Genomic DNA, 25,180 nt, shown 5'->3' on the forward strand with positions numbered 1-25,180 from the left:
TCAACCTTGAACCAATCTTGACTCTGGCTTGAAATGTTTTTGTGCGATCCTCTTGAATTGATTACTCATCGAAATGAATGCTTGAATTGTAGGGGAGTATGTTTCTTGATCCACAATGAAACCCTGACCTATAAAGAGGCCTTCAACTTTTGTCAAGACAACCTCGGTCGTTTGGCCTCTCCTAACCACCATCTAACGTGGTTGGCTCTTTTTGAATCTTCGAATTCATCAGAAGAATTTTGGACAGGTACACGAAACCTCTCAAGTGATCAATAAATTAATGTCGGGCTAAATCATGTTATTTTGAACCTTTAGGTTTTAAGATCAGTGAACATCAAGAGGTGTACAATGCCAAAGGCCATCGGATTGGACACTTCCCCAAAGCCGCCATGATTTTCAAATCAAACAGCAGTCAATCAAAAATTGTTGGTCTCAAAAATCAACTTAATCCGGTTATATTTCGAGACAAAGCATTTGAACTAGGAGATCCAAAAAACAGTGCTGGGGTTATTTGTCAACAAACGGGTGAACTCAGGATGTAATTGCTAATCATTTATGAGAATGATTTTGAGGCTTGTTTTCCAGAATTGAGATGCAGTCCAAACTTCACCTTGGTGGATGGTACATGCATGCAGATTGTGAGCGGAGATTCAGTTTCTGCAGCTGAATCATCTTGCTCTGATCAAACCAATGGTGATGGACAAATTATTGTCAACTCTCATGAAGTAATGATTTCCTGAAAAAATATGCTAACAAATTTGGCCAAAACTCTTAGTTATTGCATCGCAAATATTCGGGGCACTATTTCATCTCTTGTACAAATATCATACTTTTGGGGGATCGCTGCAGGAAGAAGGAATCTTTTTTTTAAATTTAAATCGGTATTAATTCTTTTGTAAATTGAACTAAATTTTCACTGGGTTTCATTTTGGCGCAAACAACGATGAAATTTGGATCATTAAATCCCATCTAACTAAGTAGCGGTGCAATAGGTGATATCATGATTAATAATCAGGTGCTATCTCAGTGTGCTCCCAATTTACATTGAACAGGTTTTTAAATTTTTTAGTTTTTACAATGCTTTTAGGCATGCAAGTTTTTTTATGTGGGCTAAAATACAATAAAGCAATAAAATCAAGTTTGGTCCTTGTGATTTTTTGAGGTAGAAAAATGTCAAGACGTCTTTGGGTATTTAAGTCAAAACTTTAAAGGGTATTTTTACCATGCAGTCATGGTATATCATTCCTTGACAAAATCTCATTTCAGGTCCAATTGCACTTAGTGTCCGAAGTTCTAAATGAATCTGCAGCGCTTGTAAACGGCATGCTGGAACTTCAACAGGGTAAAATTATCCCGGAAACGAATACGCTCTTGAATATGATCAATCAACAGTATTCGGATTTTTTTCTTAGCTCTGTGCTCGGCACCTGGGCAATTATACAAAGGAAGATGCATCACAATCTCGGAGTCAATTGGAAAGCCCGACAACAGTGCTTGTGCTACAAATTCCACCGATCTCGATTCGCTGCATTTATCCTATGCAAAGCGTAAGTTAGTTCATCTTTAAAACGTTTGAAGGACGGCGGCACCACTGGACAGAGAGGTGGGGAGGGGGAACGCAACTCTTATCCATATAAACCGAATGCATTTTCTTTCACGATAGTTCACCAAGTTTGACCTCTTCCACCTCAACCACTTGCAATAAGTTTTCAAATTCAGTACCTCGTGGGAACAAAATATCTAACTAACACAATGTTGGTAAGATCTTACCTACGTGGTGTCAGCTCATTCCATTCCTTTTTTTTGGTTTGGTGTTTCATGGGCTTGTCTAACCGCTACCGGGAATGTAATACCACCCAGTACTATTAGAATGAATGGATATAATTCGTCTATTTATTACCCTTCTATCTTTATATGATATTTGGTCTACTAACAAATTAGAGTTGGCAGACCGAGCTAGTCCTTGAATGTGGGGTTGATCAGGAATGCTATCTAAAACTTCGTCCAAGTCTGACTTGAAAGATGCTACTGGATCATTAAGGCCTACGCATTCCCTGCGAATATTAGAGGGAAGCAAATTAGACAATGAAGGAGCCCGAGAAAGAAGAGAAGTGAACTAGCCAGGATTCTTGAGGGCTTGAAGGTGCTCTCAAAACGCACATTAAGCCTCGACGGTGACTGGAATTGACCCTAAATCCTGGGTTGGGACAAAGCTCAAATGCTTTTGAAGACGCACAGTCTCGGATACCTTTCGTACCTTCTCTGGACACTGTACGGTATAGTCCCAGCTTCTATGAATTCAAGAGCTCTCTCATTCCTGTGATGTTCCGAGTGAAACATCTTTGGACTTGTTCAACCTTTTGCAAACCTACTGAACACATTGGAGCCCAAATGGGTGAGGCATATTCAAGATGTGGTTGAACAATCGACTTGTACAGAGTTACCATCGTGATGCTGTCTCTGGACTTAAATTTGCGATATATCCAACCACATGTTTGAAAAGCTTTACCAACTTTGAACTGGATATCCTCATCGAACTTTCCATTATTTTGGACGACTACACCTAAATCTTTCATAGATGAGACCTGCTCAATATCTTTACCTCCATTATCTACGAGTGGAGTTTTCAAGGGACTCGACCCGAAGGTCATTGAGAGGAATTTCATTCCGTTCAGGGCCATATCACTCTCATTTACCCATGAGTAGATTCGATCTAAGTTCTTTGCCAAGCTACTGGAATCTTGGCCATTCCTACCAGAAAAAACTTTGTATCGTCAGCATTAAGAAGAGAGACTGGCAGTAATTCCAAGCTTTTGAAGCGGGGAACGAATATTTTTAAAAGGAGGGGCCCTAAGATGGAGCCCTGGGAACACCTGACTTGACATCATGTATGTCACTAAGGGATCCCTCGACCTTAACAATTTGCTTCCTATCATAAATGAAGCTTCTTATCCAATTGAGAACCTTACCTTGGATCCCAATCTCATAGAGTCTATTCAACAAAAGGCCATGATCTTCTTTATCAAAGGCCTTGGCAAAATCAAGATAGACAACATCAACTGACTCATGCCTTTCCAGTCCCTCAATGACCTGCTCTACAGTAAATGCTCAATCAGTTGGGTAACCGTGCTAAACTGTGCTCGGAACCCATGTTGGCTTGGAGGAAGGACTTCATGAATATCAAGAAATTCAACAAGTTTGAACTTCATGATCTTCTCAAACACCTTCGCAATATTCGAAGTGAGAGAAATCGGCCTGTAATTACTGGGGAGCGACTTATCTCCCCCTTTAAAAATTGGAACAACATGAGCTAACTTTAGTGAAGATGGAAACTTGCCCTGATCCAAGATGCAACGCATCAAGTACGACAAAACAGGAGCAAGAACCAGTGAGCATCTCATCAGAAACTGAGATGTCACGCCATCAGGACCAGGAGAACTTGAAAGCCTCAATTCCCTGACGGCCGCTAAAGCATCTTGATCTGCAACTATGAGCATGAGATTGCTCAATTTGACTAACCTTTTCAATCGCAACAGACTCATCTTCAGAGTAATGAGCTGTTACTTTTAAACTCAGTGGGGTTGAAAACACACTAGAAAACTGATCTCCTAGAATGTTAGCCATATCATCTGCATTGCTCATAGCTTCCGCACCAACCTCAAAAGGCCCAACGGAGTGTTTCATCTTTCTCATAAAGTTCGCATAAGAGAAAAAAAATTCGTTCTCTCATTGGGTTGAGCTTTAAATACTCATTACTAGAGCTATATTAGAAAGTCGCTTAGATTTGGCAAAATAGCGGCTAAAAAAAGTGGGAGAAATGGCGAAATAGTTGGGAAAATAGTTGATGAGATATGCGGAAAACAAGCACTTTGTGGTGTATTTTTATAATTTGAGATGAAAGAAGCTAGATTGCCAATTTAAAACCTCTGGACCTTAAACAGACTACAACGGACCCAAAAAAGTAGCTAGTTTGGATATTGTTTTACTAAAACTTCCAAAATCGAACGGTCTTCCCCTCAATCTGGTAAGCCGGAAGAAATCTTTAGAAGATTACTTTACGTCATTAATGCGTTCTAGGCTAGTTCGAGCAATAAAGTTCTCTTCTCTTCTTTCTTGGGCTCCTTCATTGTCTAATTTGCTTCCCTCTAATATTCGCAGGGAATACGTAGGCCTTAATGATCCAGTAGCATCTTTCAAGTCAGACTTGGACGAAGTTTTAGATAGCATTCCTGATCAACCCCACATTCAAGGAGTAGCTCGGTCTGCCAACTCTAATTTGTTAGTAGACCAAATATCATATAAAGATTGAAAGGTAATAAATAGACAAATTACGGTATATCCTTTTATTTTAATAGTACTGGGTATTACATTCCCGGTAGCGGTTAGACAAGCCCGTGAAAAAGCAAACCAAAAATAAAAATGAAAATAATAATAAATAAAAAAATGCTATGTGAAGCTTTCCATCAATATCAGGTTCAAGTGGTCTTGGAGAGTATGCTTCAATGCATCAGAAAAAGAGAGCCAGACATGCCTAGGTACCTGTGCAAGGCGTTTTGTTGACCCATAACAACAGTTCTCCGCCATGTAGCGTTGAACTTTGTTGGGACATCTCCTTAGCTCACCCTGATTTCAAACATTGGAACGTGATCTCGACGTCGGTCATGGCATTTCTTGTGTTTTGTGTGCTCTCACTGCGTTGAAGGAAGCACAAACGTTCGAGCGAAAGGGGATAAAGTGCAAAAAATGGACGAAATATTCGAAAACGGCAAAACAGCTGGAAAAAGGCGAATAGACCCTAAAAAGCCGGAAAACGTGTTTAAAAAAGATATTCGACCTTTTTTTACAACTATACTCATTACTCTTTACACAGACCTTTGATCAAGCTCAAAACTGACCAATGCTTTCTGAGTCTATACCTGAGGCAACTCGAGTAAAGGGTAATGCTTGTCATTGTTTCGGATGGAAATACTTATTTTCATCTTTATCATCTTATGCATGCCATTCCTTAAGAAACAGAAATTGACTAACAATAGTAGTTGTATAAACTTTTTTAATGAGAGTTAATTTTGAGAGTTTAAAGCATTTTGCTTCCAGTCCAAGCAAATAAGCTTGGTAGGGCGTTCGAGCCCTGAGGAGCCCGAGGAATGGGCTAATGCTGCTTTTTCCAGACTTTCTTCTAACTGAATTATCTCATAAATTCCCAACTAAATTCTATGTTTAAAATTAAGATGATACTCCGTTACTCCGCTACCTTGTCGCAAAGTACAAGGATATAATAGTCAGCTGCGACACACCTAATATCGACAAGAAATAAGTAATGTCAGTTATTTCCAAATATTGCCATATCTTGCTTTGAATCAAGACCGCTAAACAGTACATGGCGATCGGTTCTGAAATTGAGGACACTTTTAACAAAGTGTTTAAATGCGATCGTGATTGTTGCTCTTAGAAAGATGAGCTGCTCCTGAATGACATCATTGTTTAATAATGACAGTTATTATAATAATAATTAATAGTACCAAATAAGACCAGGCATCCAAAGTGGCTGATTGTACCTGTCGCAGTTGTTATAAGAATTTGCTAGGACTACGAATGATCAAAATGAGACTTTATTAGTTTCTGACATACATACAACATCTATCTTATTTCAGATGTGGCAATACGAGATCAGTTAACCGAGACATTTGTTTGGATGCCATCTGAGAGTGGTAAGTTATTCTAATTGCCTTTGAGTATGATCATTAATCAAAAAAGGTTCGATGTTGCTCAGATTTGGGAAGTTGTTCGGCAACAAGGATACGTGTTTTGCCTGCAAACGAGACGGAATCAGAAATGGTCCAATTTGAGAGGGAAGCATGTAATAGGCAAACGTTTCAAGTCGTATGCTCAGACCCAATTCAAGTTGGATCTAGTGGTAAATTACATTCTCCTCAGATCATAACAATACTAATAATAGAAAAAGAATCACATGCGGGTAACTGACTTGAAAATCTCCACAATAGCAAAATGAAACACCCTTATTTGCGATTATTTCAGCCGAAGATCCGTCATTTACGGACCAAAAATCGATTTGCACACATTCACGTAAGGAACTCCGATACAGAATGTGTTTTGTTTTATTCAATATTAAACAATACCATTTTCCAGCGCATTTTGGCGACATTTCATGTGATTTCGAGTCTCCTCTATGGAATGAGGGTTATTGCTTGTGGAACATTGAACCTGCTAAATTCCAATGGAAGACTGAGCCTGCTCCGGAAGAAGTAGTTCCCACAGGTTAGCAAAACATATTGAAACACCACCTTTTCAACAAAAACCAAAGTTATCTTTAAACGTTTGACAGTGAACCACTTCGTTCGAGTTCAAGGCCCTGGATTAGTGGTTCTAGAATCAGGGACCATTTTTGAATGTTCCCGGGTCCGGTCAAGTTCATTTGGGATGCTTTTAAGATCAGAGGGTTTATTGCAAGCCTCGGTTCGGTTTGAGAAGTTACTATGGAATGGTCTTTTGGATGGGATGGGCCAAGTCCATGATTTGGGAACGGTCAGCCGATCTGAATGGACATATTTAGAAGTGAATCTGACGGGAGATTCAATGTGTGGGAGCTCTTCGAACTTATTGTTCCAGGTGATCTTTAATTATTAGTAAAGCTCGGAAAAAACCTTATTTTGCCGTCGAGCAGCAAATCTAGAGGTTTGAATGCGAATTCTAGTCCGAACACAAGTAAACCTGAAGAGTTGCTACTGTAAGGAAAACTAGTTTTAACAGCCATCTGGAATTTACCCTCAACGGCAAAACAAACTATTTTTCCGATCTGTTTTGATTAGTACAAATTGCTTTTTCCAATCCTTTTTTATTAGTACAATTTTTTTTTCCGACCTTTTTTTTATTATTACAGATAATTTTCCCGACCTTTTTTTTTTAAATGTTACTTTAACCTCGGACTGATTTGACAAGCATGGACTTTACATTTCAGGTATCCATCGAATTTAGTATAGAAGGTGATGGCTTTGTGGAACTGGACGATTTGGGACCCTGCCATTTCTATGATTATTATGATCCATCCACCAAAACTTGCTTCTTTCGATCCAACCAGAGCGGTCCCAAAGATGATGGAACTTGCTCAGATCTCCGTCGAATGGGTCAAATTTCGGCTATGAACCCAGATGATGGTCTCACTTTGGCGATTAAAAGCATGTATCCAAACGAATCCCGGTGAGTTGCCTTTGGACTTACCCAAACAAGAATAAGATGGTAAAATTGAACATTTTGCTCCAAAGGAGAAGCCCCCTCTAGTGGGATGAAAACAGGGCGAATAAAAAATAAGTATGGATTAATGCTTATAGGAAAACCTGATTCAACGTAACGTCAATGGCATAATGAATAGTCTTCTCGCTGCTTTTACCTCTTTTTTTACTTTTTGCTCAAAAAGAGAAGAGTGGGTGCTGTGCTATTAAAAATTGCAGTAGTTTCTTTTTTAGATCCTAATTCAAAAACTCAGATGAGTTTGAAAGGCTTCCTAATATGAATAAAAGTTTATAGATGTGACAAAAAACAGTAAATGGAGTAGTAACACTCGCAAGCAAATTGGGCTTTAGGTTTCAAAATAGCGAACGGTTTTTGATCTAAGTTACACGAAAAAAAACTAACTACGTACACTTTGCACCCGGGTTTTAATGCTCAAAAGAAGAACTTCGATACACTGAGAGTTTGACAGATTTCTTGTGCTTATTTGAAATATTGCAACATTACAGTGAACTATCTTTGCACATTGCCAATTGCCATCATAGCTGCAATTCAATTAACACTTGCGCGACTTACAACATTGAAAACGGATCAATATATGCTAGGCTTTTTTCCTTTAGCTGGGATCACATCAATGTCGCCAACTCTATTGGAGAAAGGCTCTTTCATGTCGACGGTGCAAAGACAACGGATTCAATGGCAATCATTAACTCCACTTCAGGAGGTTGTGGGAGCTATCAAATCAAGTAAGACCATGTAAGATTGTTCGAGTCAAACTAATAGCAGGTACTAACATATCTACTACTAGGAACTCCTCTGAGAGTCACTTGGCCACCGATTGCGGTTCTATGGACGTCCATTCCTACTGTCAGTATCCGTCAGCGATCCAGTCCACAAAAAGTGAGATCGACTAACTCCAAACTCTCCTTGAGACCTCGTCATTTTTATTAATGCCTCTTATGTAGGGTTGTTGGGTTGTTGGGGGAACATTGGAAACCATTCTCAACCCAATACTGTTGTTGAAGATCCATTTATGAGTATTCAAATGTGCTCCACCATTTGCAAAGGCCAAGGATCTCCCATAGGTCTGGTTCAAGTAAGTTGATCCTGCGGGGGTGGTATTTTTCTCACTACGAGATGAAGTCATTTTATTGTTCCAAAGGGTTGGAGATGCCAATGTTCCAATGGATCTATGGCACATATGCAGAGGTTAACCGGAAATCGATGTACCCGCCCGTGTCCAGGAGAGCCGTATCAAACCTGTGGGGGATTTGATGAAGAGTCGAAAGTTCCATATTTCACGGCCATCAATATTAGTAAGTGCATAAAAACTAATCTTGCCGGTTTATTTTGAATTGAATCATTTATGTAGATGCCAATGGGTTTGCTAGTCCATCCACATGTTTGGATCACTTCAAGTTAGGGTTACTCCCGACCAATGGTTGTCATAACGTGATTAATAGTGAACAAGAGAATTTGGAGTGTTGCTATTCAAAGGTGGATCCAGATCAAACTAAGGTAGTTGTTAATATTGTATTTGAAAAGTGATAACACGGTATTCAATCTTGCAATCGACGATGTTAGGTATGCAAAGATGGATTCTTGGGCCTCGGCGACTCTTGCTTTAAGTTGATTTCAGGATCAGACTTAAGAGCGAAAAGTGTTTTTGACATCAACGCGTAAGTTTTATGAGTTTGAATCATGTAGAAGTGTTTCTTTTTCTAATGATTTGTATGTTTTAGTTTTTGCCAAAGCCAAGAAGCACATCTGGTGCAGGAATTGAATGGCGGGAATTTGACCTCTCTGATGTCTATTTTCAAATATCATCCATTGTTTCGTCCCACTGAAAAGAATCAAGACTTGACTTTTCGAACAGGAGCCTTCATTGTTTTTTTTCATGACAAACTGACGGGGAATGGTCTTCACTCCACGGGAAATCCAAGGTAAGATTGGGTCAAGTTATTTGATAAAGCCGTCGTCGCCATTTGGACATTAAAGCATGAAAAGGAGATGACGTCATCAAAATCTTTTGGGCAGTCACTAGAACTTTTGGGGCTTAATAGTACTTTGATAAGGTATAGAAGAACAATGCCAGGTCATTTATTATTGAAGGGCACAGTTCAATTAACACGGACTGTGAGTGGAAGCAAAAAATTCTTATCTTTTAAACTGTCCACTTTTTCCAAATAAGCACTTCTTATGACCATAGGAACTTGTTGAATAGAGCCCAAAACCATTCTTAAGGAACTCAAGAGTTATTTCCAAAGTTATGTGGTAAACGCTACATAAAATTCAAATTTTGGGCCTCCTCTTGGTCAGCTATATACGCATTTGGCAACATAACTTTGAAACAAATCTCTTTACAAGTAAATAATGCAAACTTGAACTGCCTTTAACTGAAGAGATCTACGCTTCTCATTTTATTGCTTGAATTCGAAAAGTGGCTCAGAATTAGCTATGACCAAGAGCAGGCCGATTTGGCGGGAAGCTCGTTCACATTGCATGTTTCTAGAAGTTCGTGTATAAAGCTAAAAACGGTTTTGGACTTACTTTTGCAATTTCAGAGTTCCCTACTTTTTAAAATGGGTTTTCAAACCCTGAGGACAGCGTTTTGTGTAACTGATGACTTGTATTTTGGTTTTTTTTATTGCCTTCATTGTGTTGAAAATTAGGCCGGTGACCTCCCAAAAATGGCGATGAGTCAGCAGACAGCTGTTGCTTAAAGGACATGTGGAGCTATGGAACCAGCCTGACTCGACAAACGGCAGATCGGGCAGATTAATCTGATTGATAATTCAACCATATTTCTCAAACTCTTCCCGAACCATATTCGTATACTGTAGAGTATCTTTTTGAATTCATCGCTCGTTGCAAGCATTTATTAGTTCCCTTTAGCCTTTTAGTTTAGACTTGATGGTATATCTGACATACAAAGTACATGTTTGAATGAAAACAAATGCCTTTTCAGTTCAAAGATACCGGCTAACCCAAAAGGAGCAATGAATGGCTCTTGCTACGAATTCGTCTTTAATGGTTCCATCGAGATTCACCGTAGCTCTTGCTTTGATTTGAGCGGTAGACGGGCCTATTTGTGTCAAGCTGCCAAGGCACCAACTTTCAAGATAGCCAAGCTCAACGAAAGCTCACCGTTCTCGCAAATGGCGGACATCTTGTATGATCACCCAATGATGTCTCAAACCGCTTGTTCAGCCTTTTGTTTTGGAAAAGGAACCAAAACCACCGCTTTAGTGGGTCACTCGTGCTATTGCTTGAAAGGTGCAGAACTGTATGCAATCGACTCCATGATTAAAGCTTATTTCACTGCTTCACTCTTGGCAAATGCTTAGATGATGTGGACAAGTTGCAATTGAGTACCAATGAGAGTACTGAACCTAAACTGTTACCTTGCCCGGGCAATCCCATTCAATTTTGCGGTTTTGAAGAGGCCGACAAATGGGCCTTAGTTGTTGACAGCCGAGATGAAGGTTTGTCTGATTAAATGTAGTACTACCAATATAAAGACCTTTTCGTATACTTTTCACAGGGGTGCTCGACCTTGGGTTTAAAAGTTGCGATGAACTCAAAGCTGCCAATGTCTTCATGGACGCTAAATTTAAAATCAATGGGAAGATGGAACACTGCAACAATTGGAGTGGGTTTTGAATCATTTGTTTGAATTTGTGAAAGCATTTCTCCATGGACTTGGCAACTTTTTCAGAGGGACCGTGCAGCAATGAGGAGTATTTGTATGGGAAACAATGTATCATGATTCCTGAATTGTTCAAAAAATTTGATGACGCTGAAAAGGCTTGTTCCAATGGGCAGGAAATGTTGCAAGATCCTACTATAGGATTTTGGGCTGAGGTAAGTTGAACAAAAGAACACTTTTACATCCACCCCATCCAATTTCATGTTTATTTACAGATAATGGGCTTGGGAAGCAAAAGTGCGTTCTGGGGTGGCAAAAATGAGAGTGATTGCTTTGTTAGCGATGGATCCTTTGAGGACTGCGAAACCAAGAAGAAATTCATATGCGCACGGCCAAGTAAAAACATTTAGTCTTAATTTAATAATGCAGCTATTTTGACCTTCAACTATTTCTTCTTAGTCTGTCCCAAGCCTCAAAGTCTCATTGCCGGGATGTGCTTGACCATTGAAGGCGCGGAAAGTCCCTGCCAACCTGGGACAGGGGTGAACGACTTGCCTGGGGTGGCACCGGATCAAATGAAAGCATTAAAAATAGTGGCCACCCAATCTAATTCGGAAACCACCAATCCCGTTTGCTTTAAAGAGTGTAAGATGCTTTAAAAGGGTTCTTGTTAATATGTAGAATGACTATTATTTACATGTATATGTATTGATGGGTAACAAATCACGGGAGGTTACAACTAGGACAGTCATTTTATATATATATATTGTATATTATATATATATATAGCATATGACATTACTGCACCAGTGTAAAATGGGAAACCCGTTAGTTAGCTTCAAAGAGTAACCCTGGTTTTTCTTCCATCAAACCAGGGTTGCTTTTTGGCCAAACTCTATATTTTACGTTACGATGGAATCGGCTGGTGCTTTCATTATTCAAGCTTTCTGGCAACCTTGAATATGAAATACGATTTGATTCTATCACCACTGTTGACCATAAGTATGAATGGATTTGAAATATGTCTGAAACATTTTGCCTAGATTTCTTCCTTTAGGATATCGACCTACCCATTGATTTTTGACAAAGCACAAGTTAATAGAAATCTTAATGGAATGAACAAGATGTGTAAGAATGTGTTTTTTTCGGGCTTCCTTATGGCATAGCGTTACTGGGAATATAACTCCTAACAGGTCAAAGTTAAAAACATAACTCCGAAGTATTCAAGTCCGATTCGCCAACGGAACAGAGTTAGCAGAACTTGTTCGAGGCTGACTAGATGCTACCGGATCAATGACAACCGGCACATATTTCAGGGATAGAAATTGTACAAAAAAGGAGCCTGAGAAAGAATAGAGGTGGACTTCATTGTTCGAACTAGCCCGGATTCACGAGGCCTTGAACGTGTTCCCAAAACACACACTAAGCCTCTTCGTTCAATAGTATTGACCCTAAATTCTAGGTTGGGACAAAGCTCATAAATGCTCTTAGAAACGTCGGGTATCAGAAAAGAACCGTAGCACATTGGTAAAAATACCGTTTAAAATTTTGACGAAAATACCCAAACACGGCTTGGCATTTTCTACTTCTTAAAATCAGAGGGAACAACTTTAACTTTATTGCTTCATAGTATTATAGCCCCCATAAAAAATGTACATGTTTAAAAAAATTATGAAAACTAAGATTTTCAAAAATCTATTCAGTGAAAATTGGGGGCACACTTAGCCAGCTTTTGATTATAAATCACGATATCATCTATTTTCTTTTTTTTTTTTGCATTTTTGTCATTTTCACCTTTCATGTTATTTTGATTCTGACTTTTTTGAAGCATGACATATTCTCCTTCAAGAATTTCCTATTCTGTCCGCCCTCTAATCATAAGCGCTTTTTGTCTAGTACCATGTCCCATTGGTTCTCATATGTTGTCTGGGGGCAAGAGTTGTTTGATAGCACTTCCAAAACCAACGCCGCCAAAGAACCCAAAAGAAGTGTGCAAAGACAATGGAGCACATTTGCCAATGCCACTGACATCCACCAACCGATCTGATTTGGCCGAAGCAGTCAAAACCATTCTGGTAACTGTCTCTTTAATGAGTCTAAAACTTGATCAAATCACACTCTTTGACTGATAGGCCAGGAAAGATGAAAACTTTAATCTCACGGGCTTTAAAATTGAGATTGGTCTCCGTGGAAGCGTGCACCATCCTTTTTCTGTACTATCTGACGGTACTTACGCTACCGAAGGATTCAACGCTACAACACCCACATACCCTGGTTTTGCATACCAGTTTTCCATCGACAATCCGGATAGCTTCATTTCAATTGTTGAAGACGACAGAGAGCCGACAGAACAGGATTACAATATCTGCGTCCAGGAGATGTCAAAGAAGGGCATGTGCTTTACAAAGAGTTCCCTTGAAAGCGACCTTCAACACTCGGTTGTGATCAAGGACAGCTCGGCTTATGAATGCTCCATCTACTGTTTGAACCACGACATGAAAGTATGTGGTCAATCACCTTATAAGTCAAATCAAATCCAACTAGATCTGAACTACAATTCCTTCCTTTTAGTATGGAGCTATTATGAGCCAAGATGAAGAGGAAAAAACTAGCACATGCGCTTGTTTGGGTGCTGATGTATCCTTGGCGGAAAAGGAAGTAGCCACCACGTGCACCAGCAAATGTGGCCTTCAAACCTGTGGACGAGAGGACTCTATGGCCATCTACTCCACTACGGATTTGGATGTCGTGTATGAAACTTGCGAAATGGCCATGATTTCTTCTCCGATCTTGAGGGATCTGGACACGATCCTGTTGAAGTCTCCGAAAACGGGCATAGTAACCAAAGTCAACTGCCCCTTTGAAAGCAAAGAGGTTTGCCAACAGCCTCTTTTATCGACCTTGGATCATTCAGTCGATTCGTTATTCTTCAATGGCGAGAAACAGAGCAGCGCCAAGTATCTTAGCCAGGTTTTCACCGAACCTGGATTCGTCACGCCCAAAAACCTGACCTTGAAAGTAATATTTGGCGTGAAGAAAACTCTGAGACACTTGACGACAGCATGGGAAGTTTTGGGCATGCGCTTTGGTGACTCCGAGGAGGAAATCACCAACGACGTGTTGTCAATTGATGGCATCAAATGGACCTTTGAACCAGAGCAAAGTGGCATGGCAGAACAAATACCTTTACCCAAAACGTTGATGGCAAACGCGGTTGAAATTGATCTTCACCGAAGAAACGTGTCCCAATTCAATCCATTCTTTGAGATACGTGGATGCGATTTCGCTGAAGCCAAATCTACTCCAGCACCAACTCCCAATGATCTACGACGAAAGAAGCGGAATGCAAGAGACCCAGGGGTTGAAGTTAGGTCGGGTGGAAGATTATACTCGTTCAAGCAAATGGACGATGATTCCCAAAACTACATGAGTGCGCAATCTCTTTGTGGCGATGCCAAGTTGGTCACCATCAATTCAAAGGTCAAAGCCTTGGAAATAGCACGGGCCTTGCAGGAAGATACTGAGAGCTTAGGAAGTTATGTCATCGGTAAGTTTCGGGTTTAGATCTGAAATAATGTGATTTCTTGGGAACTAGTACGGATATTATTGAAATGGTCGCACCAAACTAGAACGCAGCACTCTAAAAGTTTTTGGCACACCGACAAAGAAATTGAAGCACAAATAAAAATATGCCACAACATATAGTAAAGTAGTCCACGAAATTAATAAGACCAATAATTAACATGCCATAAAAGGCACATGTAAAATTGTCCGGTACACAAAAAGAATGTGCCTAGTAGTACACAAACCCTTAGGTTAAATCTCAACACTCGTCTTGTTCATTTCCGTTGCCTGAGGGAGAAGGAAAATGAATATTTCATTTCAAATAGCCAACGAACCAACTATCCATGAAGTTTTTTTGTATTTTACAAGAATAGGTCATAGCAAAATGTTTATTTTCTAACACTCATAGTCTTGGTATCTCTTCTTGTTTTGGCTTGCATTGGCCACATTACACATTTGACGTGCTACTTCACACTTTATGTGTGACAAAGTCCCCTTTTGATGTGTCACAGCCACCTTTTTGTGCGTTGACTTGCGTGCCTTACTTCACACTTTTGGTCTGACAATTTGACTTCCTGGTGTACATACTGTTTTGTCTACCATAGATGCTGATTCCAATGGGGACCTGCATGTGCCCCCTCATTCGCTTAGTGTGCCAATCTCTATTTAGTCTTTTGATTATCTAGGTCTAAAGAAGTTGAACAAGATATGGACCCATTCTAATGGACAACAATTGAGCAACTATCAAAACTGGGCCAATGCGTAAGAATGCGAAATTCTTTTGCATGTCATGTCACAGTATGAAATATTTCCCGGTTTATTTCAGATTTAATCAAACGATTCTTAATGAAGATGAAGAGCCACAAGTCGACAAGGAGTGTGCTAAAGTCATGACCGATCAATTAACCAGCCAATCCAACCCTCTTCCTTGGATTGCAACCGATTGTGAGGCTCTTGAGGTCGAAGGGGCTCTTTGTGAAATTTCAGATCCCAATACACAATTTCCAGAGCTGGAAAAACTAGGTTGGCTCTGTTATATAACATGGAGAGATAATGGTGATAAGCTATAATTCTAACCATAATTCCAGAATGCTTGTTGAAGGACAATACAGACTCCTGGTTCAAGATGTCCAATTCCACCACCAATGCTTCTGACTGCATGTCCGCTTGCATTGCTGATGAAGTCCATTGGCAATGGTCTATTTTCGAACCAGAGGGTTGTTCCTGCCTTAAGTTCATTGAAAACGGTAACCCCAACTAAAAGCTGAGCTATCATTTTATTTCACTTGAAAAACTTAAGGATTGAAACTATGAGTATGACCTTACATTTTAGGGTTTCTGCCCAAAGCTCAATGTCTCAATGCTAATAACCAGATACCAGTGGTAACAGCTTATCGTTTGTGGAAGCTGGGATGCTCACGACTCCCTGACCTACAACATAAGAATCTCTTACTTACTTACCATCATCAGTACTATCTCAATACCACCCATGCGGTTTACGAATGCAAGGCTGGTTACACTCCGGACCCATCAACACCAACAACCAATCTAAATTTAACATGCCAGAATGACTTTCAATGGAGCTTGGATCCCAATGAAACATTACCTGCTTGTGTTCCGATCACGTGTCCTCCTCCTTTGGAACCAACGTTTGCCAAGGGGTGGAATATGAGCCATCGGCTTCATTACGGCCAAAACCAGTCCGTGATATCAACATCCTTCCAAGCATTCTGTCCAAAGGGCCTCAAGTTTGAAAACAATGAAACACAATTCGAAACAAAATGCACAGGACAAGAGTAAGTACACTTTCATTTTGTGGATTGAACAACTAATGGACCCGGATCTTTTTCCTGCTAGTACATGGACCGTGAGTTCAACGCTTGGTTGTCGAACCCCGGAAAATGTGACGGTTTCCAATATGACCAGATTTCAATGTTCATCACTTCCCTGGGAAAATTTGAATTGCTCAGTCCCTGATTGCACTCAGGATATCTGGGATGAGTTGGATGTTACCAATGCCGAAGCAGAGGTTTTGGACAAGTTCTTGGTTGCCAAAACCCCTGGATCTAGCGGTGTGGTCAGATGTTCCAATTCAAGTAGGAGCATGTTTGGCTTACATTCCATGAACACCAGACTTTACCAATCCAATCTGTTTAGGTGCAACTTTTCGAAGCATCACGAATACATCCTTTTCTCTCGGCAACATCACTGCCACTTGCATCTACGAATCCAATGCCACCAGCAAATGGTCTTACTTCGATGAAGGCGTCAAGCGAACATCACTCCCTAAATGTGATTTCTATTGTCCAAGTGAGCCACAATCGCCTGGAACTCACATGACGAGAGATTGGAACGGCAATCGTTGGGCCGACGGAAATGTCACCTATAAATGTGACGAAGGTAATATTAACCGTGGAATGATATGTGGGAAATGTACATTTGTAACATTGTTATTTCCTTCAGGACTCTCATTCAATCATAAGGGTGCAAATTCATCAGATGTTCAAATTGTGGCCAATTGTCGACCCAATCCTGATGGAACTGCCAATCAATGGGCATTGTCCCTTGAAGGGACCACGTTACCAACAATGCCCCAATGTGTGGCCAAGTGTGACATGGAACCACCGTTGGACGAGGCCTTGTTCATACGAACTTGGAACATGAACCAAACAGTTGGTGCCAAAGCCCAATACACCTGCATAGGTAACTGAATTGGAAACCCAGCAAATGTGCTGGAAATTCGTTTAAGTCATCTGAAGAACCTTTTCTTCTTTACAGATCCCGACCAAAACAGCTTCTTTTCCAGCATATATTATCCAATTATTGAGATGACGTGCAAGCAATATCCGGGAGAAAGTAAAGGCGAGTGGGTTTGGAACAACATGGGAACAGATCGAACGGAGATGCCAAGCTGTCAGGTAATTCATGGAGAGCTCCTTAACAAAAAAGCCTTTTAATTTTCATAATAAACCTTCACTCTTTGAAACTTTTTGCAGCCAAGCTCAAGCTGTCAACCCCTTCAGGATTTCTTTGACGATGAGATCACGTTTGATCTCAATTTAGACTTCATTGTCCGAAAACGCGAGTCCTTCATCAACGTGGAAGGACATAATGCTGGTCATAAATCAGGGCCGGGTGCTAAAATCAAAGCCAAATGCCAATTCGAACGTTAGCACATTTATGACTCATTTTACATTGAGAGTGCCAACACAATCTTTGTTGTCTTTTTACAATGCAGCTGAATTGTTAGTAGACTCCGAGGGCGCAGCTCATGAGGAAATGGAACTTCAGTGCCAGGATTTGGGTAATCAAACCTCTAAGTGGATCTGGTTGGATCCCAGAACTGGGGAGCAAAGAATGGATTCGTTTGATTGCAAAGCCCGATGTAAACTAGAATCCCCTTCAAAGGCTGGCTTCTTGAAGACAACCAACGAGGTTTGTTATGGACACTGTTTAATTAGGGGCATAAATCCCTTTTGCAGGCAGTCTCATTTTCAGAGATGGGTGGGAAGTAAGACGATATATTCTTGCGAGGACCCTGCATTGTTGATAAAAAAAAATGCTACTCACGGATTTGATACGGTTGCCATTGAGTGTGTTTCTAGCTCTCGTTTTGAACCTTGGTGGATCAACTTGGAAAAACTAACCGAATGTCAATCCTCTTTAGGTAAACAGGGTATTTCATTACTTGAGATTTATTCACGAGATACGATTTCTTGATCTGCTTGCTTGTGTGTGATGGGCATTGGAGAGGGTTAATAGCAATTAAATACCAATTCGCTCTCTTCGGTCATATCAATGGCTAAAATCGGAGTCCAATGAATAACATGAGCTTTGGACGAATAGGCTTAGTATATTGAATATAAAAAGGTGAAAAAATGCGATCAATTAACCACCACCACAGGACAAGTTCCATGAGACGAAATAAAGCCATGCAATAATAGAGGCGACAAATAGGAAAAAGAGCAAGTTCTAATTATACATCAGCTGATAAGAAATATTTGACGTATAACTAAATCTCAGAAATATTTTTAAAACCGGATGAAATATTTTTCGACGTAAAAATAACAGAAGAAAACACATTTTCAACCATTTTTATGCCATTCATGCTGATTTCGTTCGCTTGTCCCAAAGTTTTGCTTAAATTGGAGTGGGCCAGGTCGACGTGGTTAAAGATAGCATGTAAGAAAAAATGCGAAATAAGATTGAACCAAGCATATTTTTACCTTAATATTGCACCAATATTCAAAACGAAAGAAGTTTTTGCTTTATACAAGGTCCTAAAGCGATTTCAAAATCAAATGTCTAACGTGACAATTTTCGCGGCCTTTATATTCAGCTTAAAATATGTTTCTTCAGTTTCGGTAAAACGTTTGGAAATCCATTTTAAGCCAGTATTTAAGTAGTGTTTTCAAGACAAAACCAAGATTCCCTAGTAGGGCTTTAACGAACATGACGACGAATGAAATTAGAATTTAGCGAATGGAAGTAAATAAGAAACCCAGTAATTGTGTTTGTCTAAAGTTCCTGTCATTGCATAAGATTCTTCTGAAGACGATGAATAGAAGACTGGAAAAATCTACAAAACTCAGGTTCTTCCAGACAATGTCAACCATTTTTGATCAGGCCAGGGCTTTCCTGAGGTTAGTATTCGCTTGGGTTCTTTGAAAGGACAAGTCACTGAAAACTTTCCTGAGATATTTACCATGGGAAAACAAATTGAATGGCTTGCTTTTACAATGTCATGCATAGTTATGGGCGGGTGTCTCTGTTCGAATTCATGGGTGTCACAAAATGTATCACTTTTCATTGTCATTCACGCGCCATGTTAAAAACAAAACTCGAAATAAAGGCATTTAGCATCCCACTTTCCGGTCTGTGTATTTTTTGTGTTTATCTTTCCACTTTTCGCTCAGCTTTAAGAGACCGACGGGTCAACGTTTGACAAAAAAAGGTGCCCCCAAAATGGGAATAATCAAACACCTCTAAAAGCACACAAATGACCTTTAATATTGCGTTTTGCGTTGTTATTTGAAAATTGCGTCACGTTGTATTGTAAATACAGTCTATTTCTGAGTTCAAAGTTTGTCTTTCGAAATGGGTATCCGTTACAGCAACGGAGGCCTGGGTTCGAGCCAATAAACTCAAGCTCTTAGATTAGTTCAGCTACAAACATCTCCCACACCAAAAGTTTGCTCAATAAATGAATATTTCATAAGTATGTATCTTGCATATTCCCAGTTCTTGTTAGATCTCAAGCAGTTTCAAAAAGTAAAACGCACTGAAGTTTCTGCATTGAGGGTCAAAATCTGAAGTCATTTCCCTCTAGTGGCTTGAATCTTTAAATTGGGAGATGATGCTCACTCAATATCTGCAGTCCATTCCATAGTAATATATTCTTTGATTTTTGTTTGATCAGTTAGAGTTCCTCTTCAGGGGGTCATGCATTATTTTGTACGTTTTTGTCCTGCTTTAGAGCTTGCTTAGAACAGACGAATGTAAGTTTGCTCTTACTCTTATCTCCCAGGAACTTCGCACCATGGTTTGACTTCCTCTGTTCCTCCTTTTGACGTCTGGGCTAATCAGAGCCCAGCCCAGACCGAAGTGCTGAAACGCATTTGGCCCAAACCACCTCGAGCTGGGTTTCGGCTCTGGCTCAGCAGGTCAGCTCGAAATGTCGCGTTATATGTTAGCCCAGCTCATGCTTTCGAGCTGGGTTTCGGCTCTGGTTCAGCAGGTCAGCTCGAAATGTCGAGTTATATGTTAGCCCAGCTCATGTTTTCGAGCTGGGTTTAGGCTCTGGCTCAGTCCAGCTCGAACTCGATGAGGCCATGCCTCAGCCCTGACCGAAGTCAACGGAGCTCAACTGTGGCCCAGCTCAGTTTGACAACTTTTGTCTTTAACTGAAAGACAAGCCGAGGCAATGTTATGCATGACAATGAATGGTCTGTTGCAATCAACAATTTAGTTGTTACTCAACTCTTTGTTGAACGAGTTGTGAAAGCATTTCTTGTTTTCAAAATTCAAATTATTGAAGCACTCAGCTCCGCCAACAGTAACTACCAGAGCCCAGTTTTTTCAACCGCAGGAGTGAGTCTTAGATCAAGAAGAGGTCGTACTACACTACATACGTAAGTTTGATCTTTTCTCGATCTAAGATTCACTGCCTGGCTTTAAAAAACTGGGCTCCGGGTGCGGAAAGACATTTTTAAGTTAAATTAAATTGTAATTTTTTTTTTACTATTTGGGGGCAAAAACATTTTTTCGCAAATTTTAACCATAAAAAAACTAAAACCGAGAATTTTCGATGAAACTGCAAATTTTTGGTCATGTTTAGTCGAAATTTAGGAGAAATATTGGGTGGAAAGAAATTCAAGGCTACTTTGACCGTGTCCGACAATGTTTGTCCCCGCTCAAGGATTTGTTTGACCTTAAACCCCAAGCTTACATGAAGAGAAACAATAGACAACATTTAGTAGTGCTATGCTTTCAATGAGCTAATTTTAGCCTTAAGCCAATTGAAAAAGGTCTTGATGTCAGAACCAAAACTAATGGCCTGCTGAAGGCCGGCGAGAGGCCGAGGGAAATGGGTGAGCCACTTGGTATCTATCTTTGCAATTCTTTGAAAAATGGGGAAGGATTTTCAGAAGGCACAGAGCCCTTAATTTCTTTTTATCTTGTGCCACTCTATCCATAAGATGGCTCTTACAAAAGACCATTTAGTATCATCTCGTGTTTGTTATGGTTCAGTTTTTAACAAATTTCTTTATTTTGAAAATATCTTCCTAGGAAAACATGTATTGACAGGCAACTCAAGGTGAATTTACTTTTTCTATGAGCTAGAACGGAGGTTTTTGTACCCAATTGCTTTAGATTCTCGAACACTGTTGGTATCAATTATAGGGACCACTCACTCATCTGCTTTGTCCTGGACCATGATTTCAAGATTCTTCAAAGTTTGCTTTTCACCTAGAAGTTATGCTTAGAAATTTGCTTAGATTAGAATTTAGTTTTACGTTGATATAAAAGCTTGACTATATCTCTGAGCCCAAAGACCAAGAATATCGTGAATGATTATAACTAGGCAACTTTTGCTTAAAAACTACCATACTACATGAATAAGCAAGCTAATAAAAAACTTTTTTCCAACTTTTGATAGCTTGTTTTTATGTTTTCGAAACTTATTTTGGCTGATTTTCATCACTTAAAAGCAACTATTCTGACCAAAATCACAAGCTAATTTACCGACCCCGGGTAATTACATATCAGAGGTCATCTTGTCTCCTATAAATGCAAGTCTGAGCTGAGACCATTTCTTTATCATACCATCACCTAAAAGAAACTTATGTTCGGAGTCCTGTTAGTTTGGGTTAGTTTGGGTTAAGACAATTTCGTGGTGATACCTGACACGAGAACTAGAAACTAGACTGTGACCAGTTTTTCAAAGCTCTTACCTCGGAGTTAAGGCTTGGACGTTACCTAGAATGTGCATCCGCTCACCACTTTGAGCAATGTATTTCCAAACCGGTTAACGTCCAAGCCTCTAACTCCGAGGTAAGAGCCTTAAAAAACTGGCCTCTGGCCAATCGGTCTGTTTGTTTATCCACCTCAGACATAGCTCAGCCCAAACATGGGTCAACTCGATTACGAGCCAGCTCGGACTTGGGCTAGCTCGAATTTGGCCCAGCTCAGACTTGACTCGAAATATCAACCCGATCAACCCACCTCAGCTCGAAACCTGTTTCTTTTTGGCCCAGCCCAGCTCTTGAGCTGGAAACTGTCACCTCAGCCATGGGGTACGTCAGTAATGGAATGGAAAGCTCGGTCGAAGATCGAATATCTTTTAGCGAGGTTTTGTAGAGCTGAGAGAGTGCTCAATGAATTCCATCTTCATGTTCAAGCACACGATTAAGAGGAAACGTAAAACTGAAGCGTCTTCTAGCTAGTTTTCAGAGGGCTTTCATCTCCACTACTTCCGTACTCCAAGACCCCCAGCTCAGCTCGAAATGAGCCACTTTCCTCTTGGCCCAGCCCAGACCGAAAATTCTTGCCGCATTACATCTCTAGCCATCACATCATACTCTTCCAAATTGCGTTAAACAGTTTCATGTCCAATATCAGGTTCTGGTTCTTCGTCTGTGGGTGTGGTTAGCGTCTAAAAGTTTCCTTTGAGAAAAGGTCAGGGAGAAGGTTCGTCCCGGGGATTTGTTTGGGAAATCATGTTATCGTAGAACAGTTTGGATCAGGAGGAGGCATCGGTATTGTAATTATAGAAGAGTCGAAATTATGATATAGAGCTGGATATATAGCTATACGTAGCTGGATAGGCGGAACACGTTTAAATGACTTCATACCATGGCCCTCTTTTTTTTCTTAACCAACGACCAAAGTGCTATAAAAAATTAAAACAAGAAAATTGATCTACAAAATGAGTGGATCCGGTTGTCTCGAAGGTCTTGGTGATCAGAGAGGTTTGGTTTGGTATCGAAGACGTTGGTAGGTCCATCATCGGCCTCAGAGAGGTTCGTTCGGCGAAGAAATTTGAGATTTTGCCAAAGAATTCTGCCGGATAGAAATCGAAGATAATTATGGCGTCTGTTTGGTTTGCCAATATCACAGACGTTAGCATCCCAATGCTTGGAAACTGGATTCTGGATGAGCACGGAAGCATCAATTGGGATTACTCACGGGTTTTGCACTATGTACTAACGATCATAATACAATTTTTGCTCCTCGGCACTTTCAAAACCACGATGGTCAGCCTCAAAGGGCGGTCTTTTACCATCGGAGGTCGAATGAACGCCAATGAGATGGCACTTAAGATCGTAAGGGATGACCGAAAACGCGTTGGGAAGGGAAGGGAAGGGAATCCCCCATTCCTAAGTTCGAGCAATCCAGCGTGGAAAGCGTCAGTCTCGATTTGGCCGTTGTTCTTGGCAACAAGATGTTTCACGACTTTGACTGATACTTCCGCAAGACCATTGCTCTGATGGTTGTGCGGGGATGACGGGGTCCATCTCATTCCCCAATCCTGAAGAAAGTCCATGAATTGATATTGTTAACGCCATCGATCACCTCAATTGCTTTTTCTACGTGCGTTACCGTCACACTTTTCTGACTCGCAAAACTCGCTTATAATTGGGAAGGAAGCATCGGAGTGGGCGAAGAAATTGTGATCGCCATTTTGAGATTTAGTGCCCCAATTTGTTTGTAAGTGTTTTAGTTTATTGTGTTTGACTTCGTATCTTTATGTGTGTCTTTTATTGTTCAAATACAGGAAACCGTTACATTTTAAGAATAACGCGTATTCGACATTGGAGGCAATATTTATAGTTTCAGACATTGGCTACGGATATTTAGGACGTTGATCAATCAAGGATCGCGAGGACGAGATGGCCATCAGTGCGAAAATAGTCAGAGCCCAAGAAGAGGTTTCGGCTAGTATCGAACCCGCATTGGTGAACAGGCCATCGAGTCAATTGGCATGCGCGACTAGAAAGATCAACGCGATCCAAAGGTTACTACCACACGAAGACCATCTCGACGTTGTAGAAAATGTGAAAGAAGAACTTCAACGAAGAGTCACGACTTTTACGACGGCAATGGAATAAGAGACTGGTCGATTGGACATCGCTGTGCCTGACCAAAAAAATCTCGAGTATTGGTATCAAGAGAAACGTCAGACCATGAAGAGATCCATTAGGAAGATCCAGGAGTGGATCTCGAATACCCGTGATCTAGTGGTAAAGCCTAGTGATAGTGTCTGAGTCGCAAGCATTCGTCATTCAGGTTCCTCAAAGTACTCCAAAGCATCATCAAGTGCCAGGTTGGAATTATCGAGAAGGCGCGTCGGACAGCTTCTGTTTAAAGAAGAGTTGAACGACCAGCTCCAGAAAATCCAAGAGGAAAAGCGGAGTGCTCAACGACGAAGGGAAGACTAAGAGCTGAAGATTAAAAGAGCTGCTGAGGCGGGGGAAGATTGACTCCTAACCATGGAACGAGAACTTCAATTATCTTCAGCCGCCAAAGAGCTCGGAGCCTTCAAAAAGGTATTAGATCAGTATGAAGGAATTTGTGATAATGCCCGTGCCCCTGCGCCTAACCGTGGAGCAAAACCTTAAGCCTCAGTTCAACTCACCGGAGAACAAAATAAACCTCATGGCAAGGATATCAATTATTAGACCCACTTTCTTGCGGAAGTATCTCAAAGGTCGTATCTCCCGAAGTCGGAGCCCAAAACTTTTAATGACCAAGACCTGACGTCGAACTAAACACTTGTTTAGTCTTTTGAGTGGCTGATCGAAAGCAGGATCAAGTCCGATTCAGACGAGCTCAAATACCTTGAAAAATATACCTACGGAAACCCAAAGGAGTTGGTTCAGAGTTGTTTTTACTTAAGCTCAGAGGATGGATATCGAGTGGCGTGTAAATTGTTGGATGAAAAGTATGGTAATGAATTTTTGATCACCAACGCTTTCCTCCAAAAGCTTTGCGATTGGCCAGCAATTCGAAAAGTCAGGGCCTTGAGAAGTTCAGCTCCAACCTTCAGTCATGCTGTAACTTCATGCAGCATATTAGTGTGCTTACTCAGCTCAATGGCCCTAATCAGATTCAAGAGATCGTCTGAAAGCTTCCTTGCCAAATGCGGATAGCCTGGCGGAATCAGGCATTTAATATGTTAGAAGCTAAGAGATCCCTTGGATTTGATGATCCCGCAGCTTT

General features: G+C 40.5%; 1 protein-coding gene across 1 annotated transcript in view; it reads left to right on the top strand.

The window, feature by feature from the left end:
• LOC131883880 (uncharacterized) overlaps nt 1–19,319 on the top strand; it is a 20,729-nt gene extending 1,410 nt beyond the window's left edge. Inside the window, exons 2-39 of the mRNA XM_059231481.1 lie at nt 93–247; nt 316–525; nt 586–725; nt 1,267–1,342; nt 1,413–1,547; nt 5,652–5,708; nt 5,771–5,914; nt 6,037–6,084; nt 6,148–6,276; nt 6,344–6,627; nt 6,977–7,215; nt 7,866–7,991; nt 8,054–8,145; nt 8,211–8,341; nt 8,408–8,561; nt 8,618–8,763; nt 8,830–8,924; nt 8,988–9,188; nt 10,214–10,521; nt 10,593–10,730; nt 10,790–10,897; nt 10,964–11,109; nt 11,170–11,290; nt 11,354–11,539; nt 12,791–12,969; nt 13,027–13,395; nt 13,466–14,441; nt 15,145–15,220; nt 15,285–15,481; nt 15,547–15,705; nt 15,792–16,254; nt 16,316–16,554; nt 16,616–16,858; nt 16,922–17,161; nt 17,237–17,376; nt 17,455–17,626; nt 17,697–17,893; nt 17,957–19,319. Coding sequence (XP_059087464.1) covers nt 93–247; nt 316–525; nt 586–725; nt 1,267–1,342; nt 1,413–1,547; nt 5,652–5,708; nt 5,771–5,914; nt 6,037–6,084; nt 6,148–6,276; nt 6,344–6,627; nt 6,977–7,215; nt 7,866–7,991; nt 8,054–8,145; nt 8,211–8,341; nt 8,408–8,561; nt 8,618–8,763; nt 8,830–8,924; nt 8,988–9,188; nt 10,214–10,521; nt 10,593–10,730; nt 10,790–10,897; nt 10,964–11,109; nt 11,170–11,290; nt 11,354–11,539; nt 12,791–12,969; nt 13,027–13,395; nt 13,466–14,441; nt 15,145–15,220; nt 15,285–15,481; nt 15,547–15,705; nt 15,792–16,254; nt 16,316–16,554; nt 16,616–16,858; nt 16,922–17,161; nt 17,237–17,376; nt 17,455–17,626; nt 17,697–17,893; nt 17,957–18,178 — 7,441 coding nt within the window. The 3' untranslated portion in view covers nt 18,179–19,319. The remainder of the gene's footprint in view (nt 1–92; nt 248–315; nt 526–585; nt 726–1,266; nt 1,343–1,412; nt 1,548–5,651; nt 5,709–5,770; nt 5,915–6,036; nt 6,085–6,147; nt 6,277–6,343; nt 6,628–6,976; nt 7,216–7,865; nt 7,992–8,053; nt 8,146–8,210; nt 8,342–8,407; nt 8,562–8,617; nt 8,764–8,829; nt 8,925–8,987; nt 9,189–10,213; nt 10,522–10,592; nt 10,731–10,789; nt 10,898–10,963; nt 11,110–11,169; nt 11,291–11,353; nt 11,540–12,790; nt 12,970–13,026; nt 13,396–13,465; nt 14,442–15,144; nt 15,221–15,284; nt 15,482–15,546; nt 15,706–15,791; nt 16,255–16,315; nt 16,555–16,615; nt 16,859–16,921; nt 17,162–17,236; nt 17,377–17,454; nt 17,627–17,696; nt 17,894–17,956) is intronic.
• The last annotated feature ends 5,861 nt before the right edge of the window (nt 19,320–25,180 follow it).

This window comes from Tigriopus californicus, chromosome 7 (genome assembly GCF_007210705.1).
Source record: "Tigriopus californicus strain San Diego chromosome 7, Tcal_SD_v2.1, whole genome shotgun sequence".
Lineage (NCBI taxonomy): Eukaryota > Metazoa > Arthropoda > Copepoda > Harpacticoida > Harpacticidae > Tigriopus > Tigriopus californicus.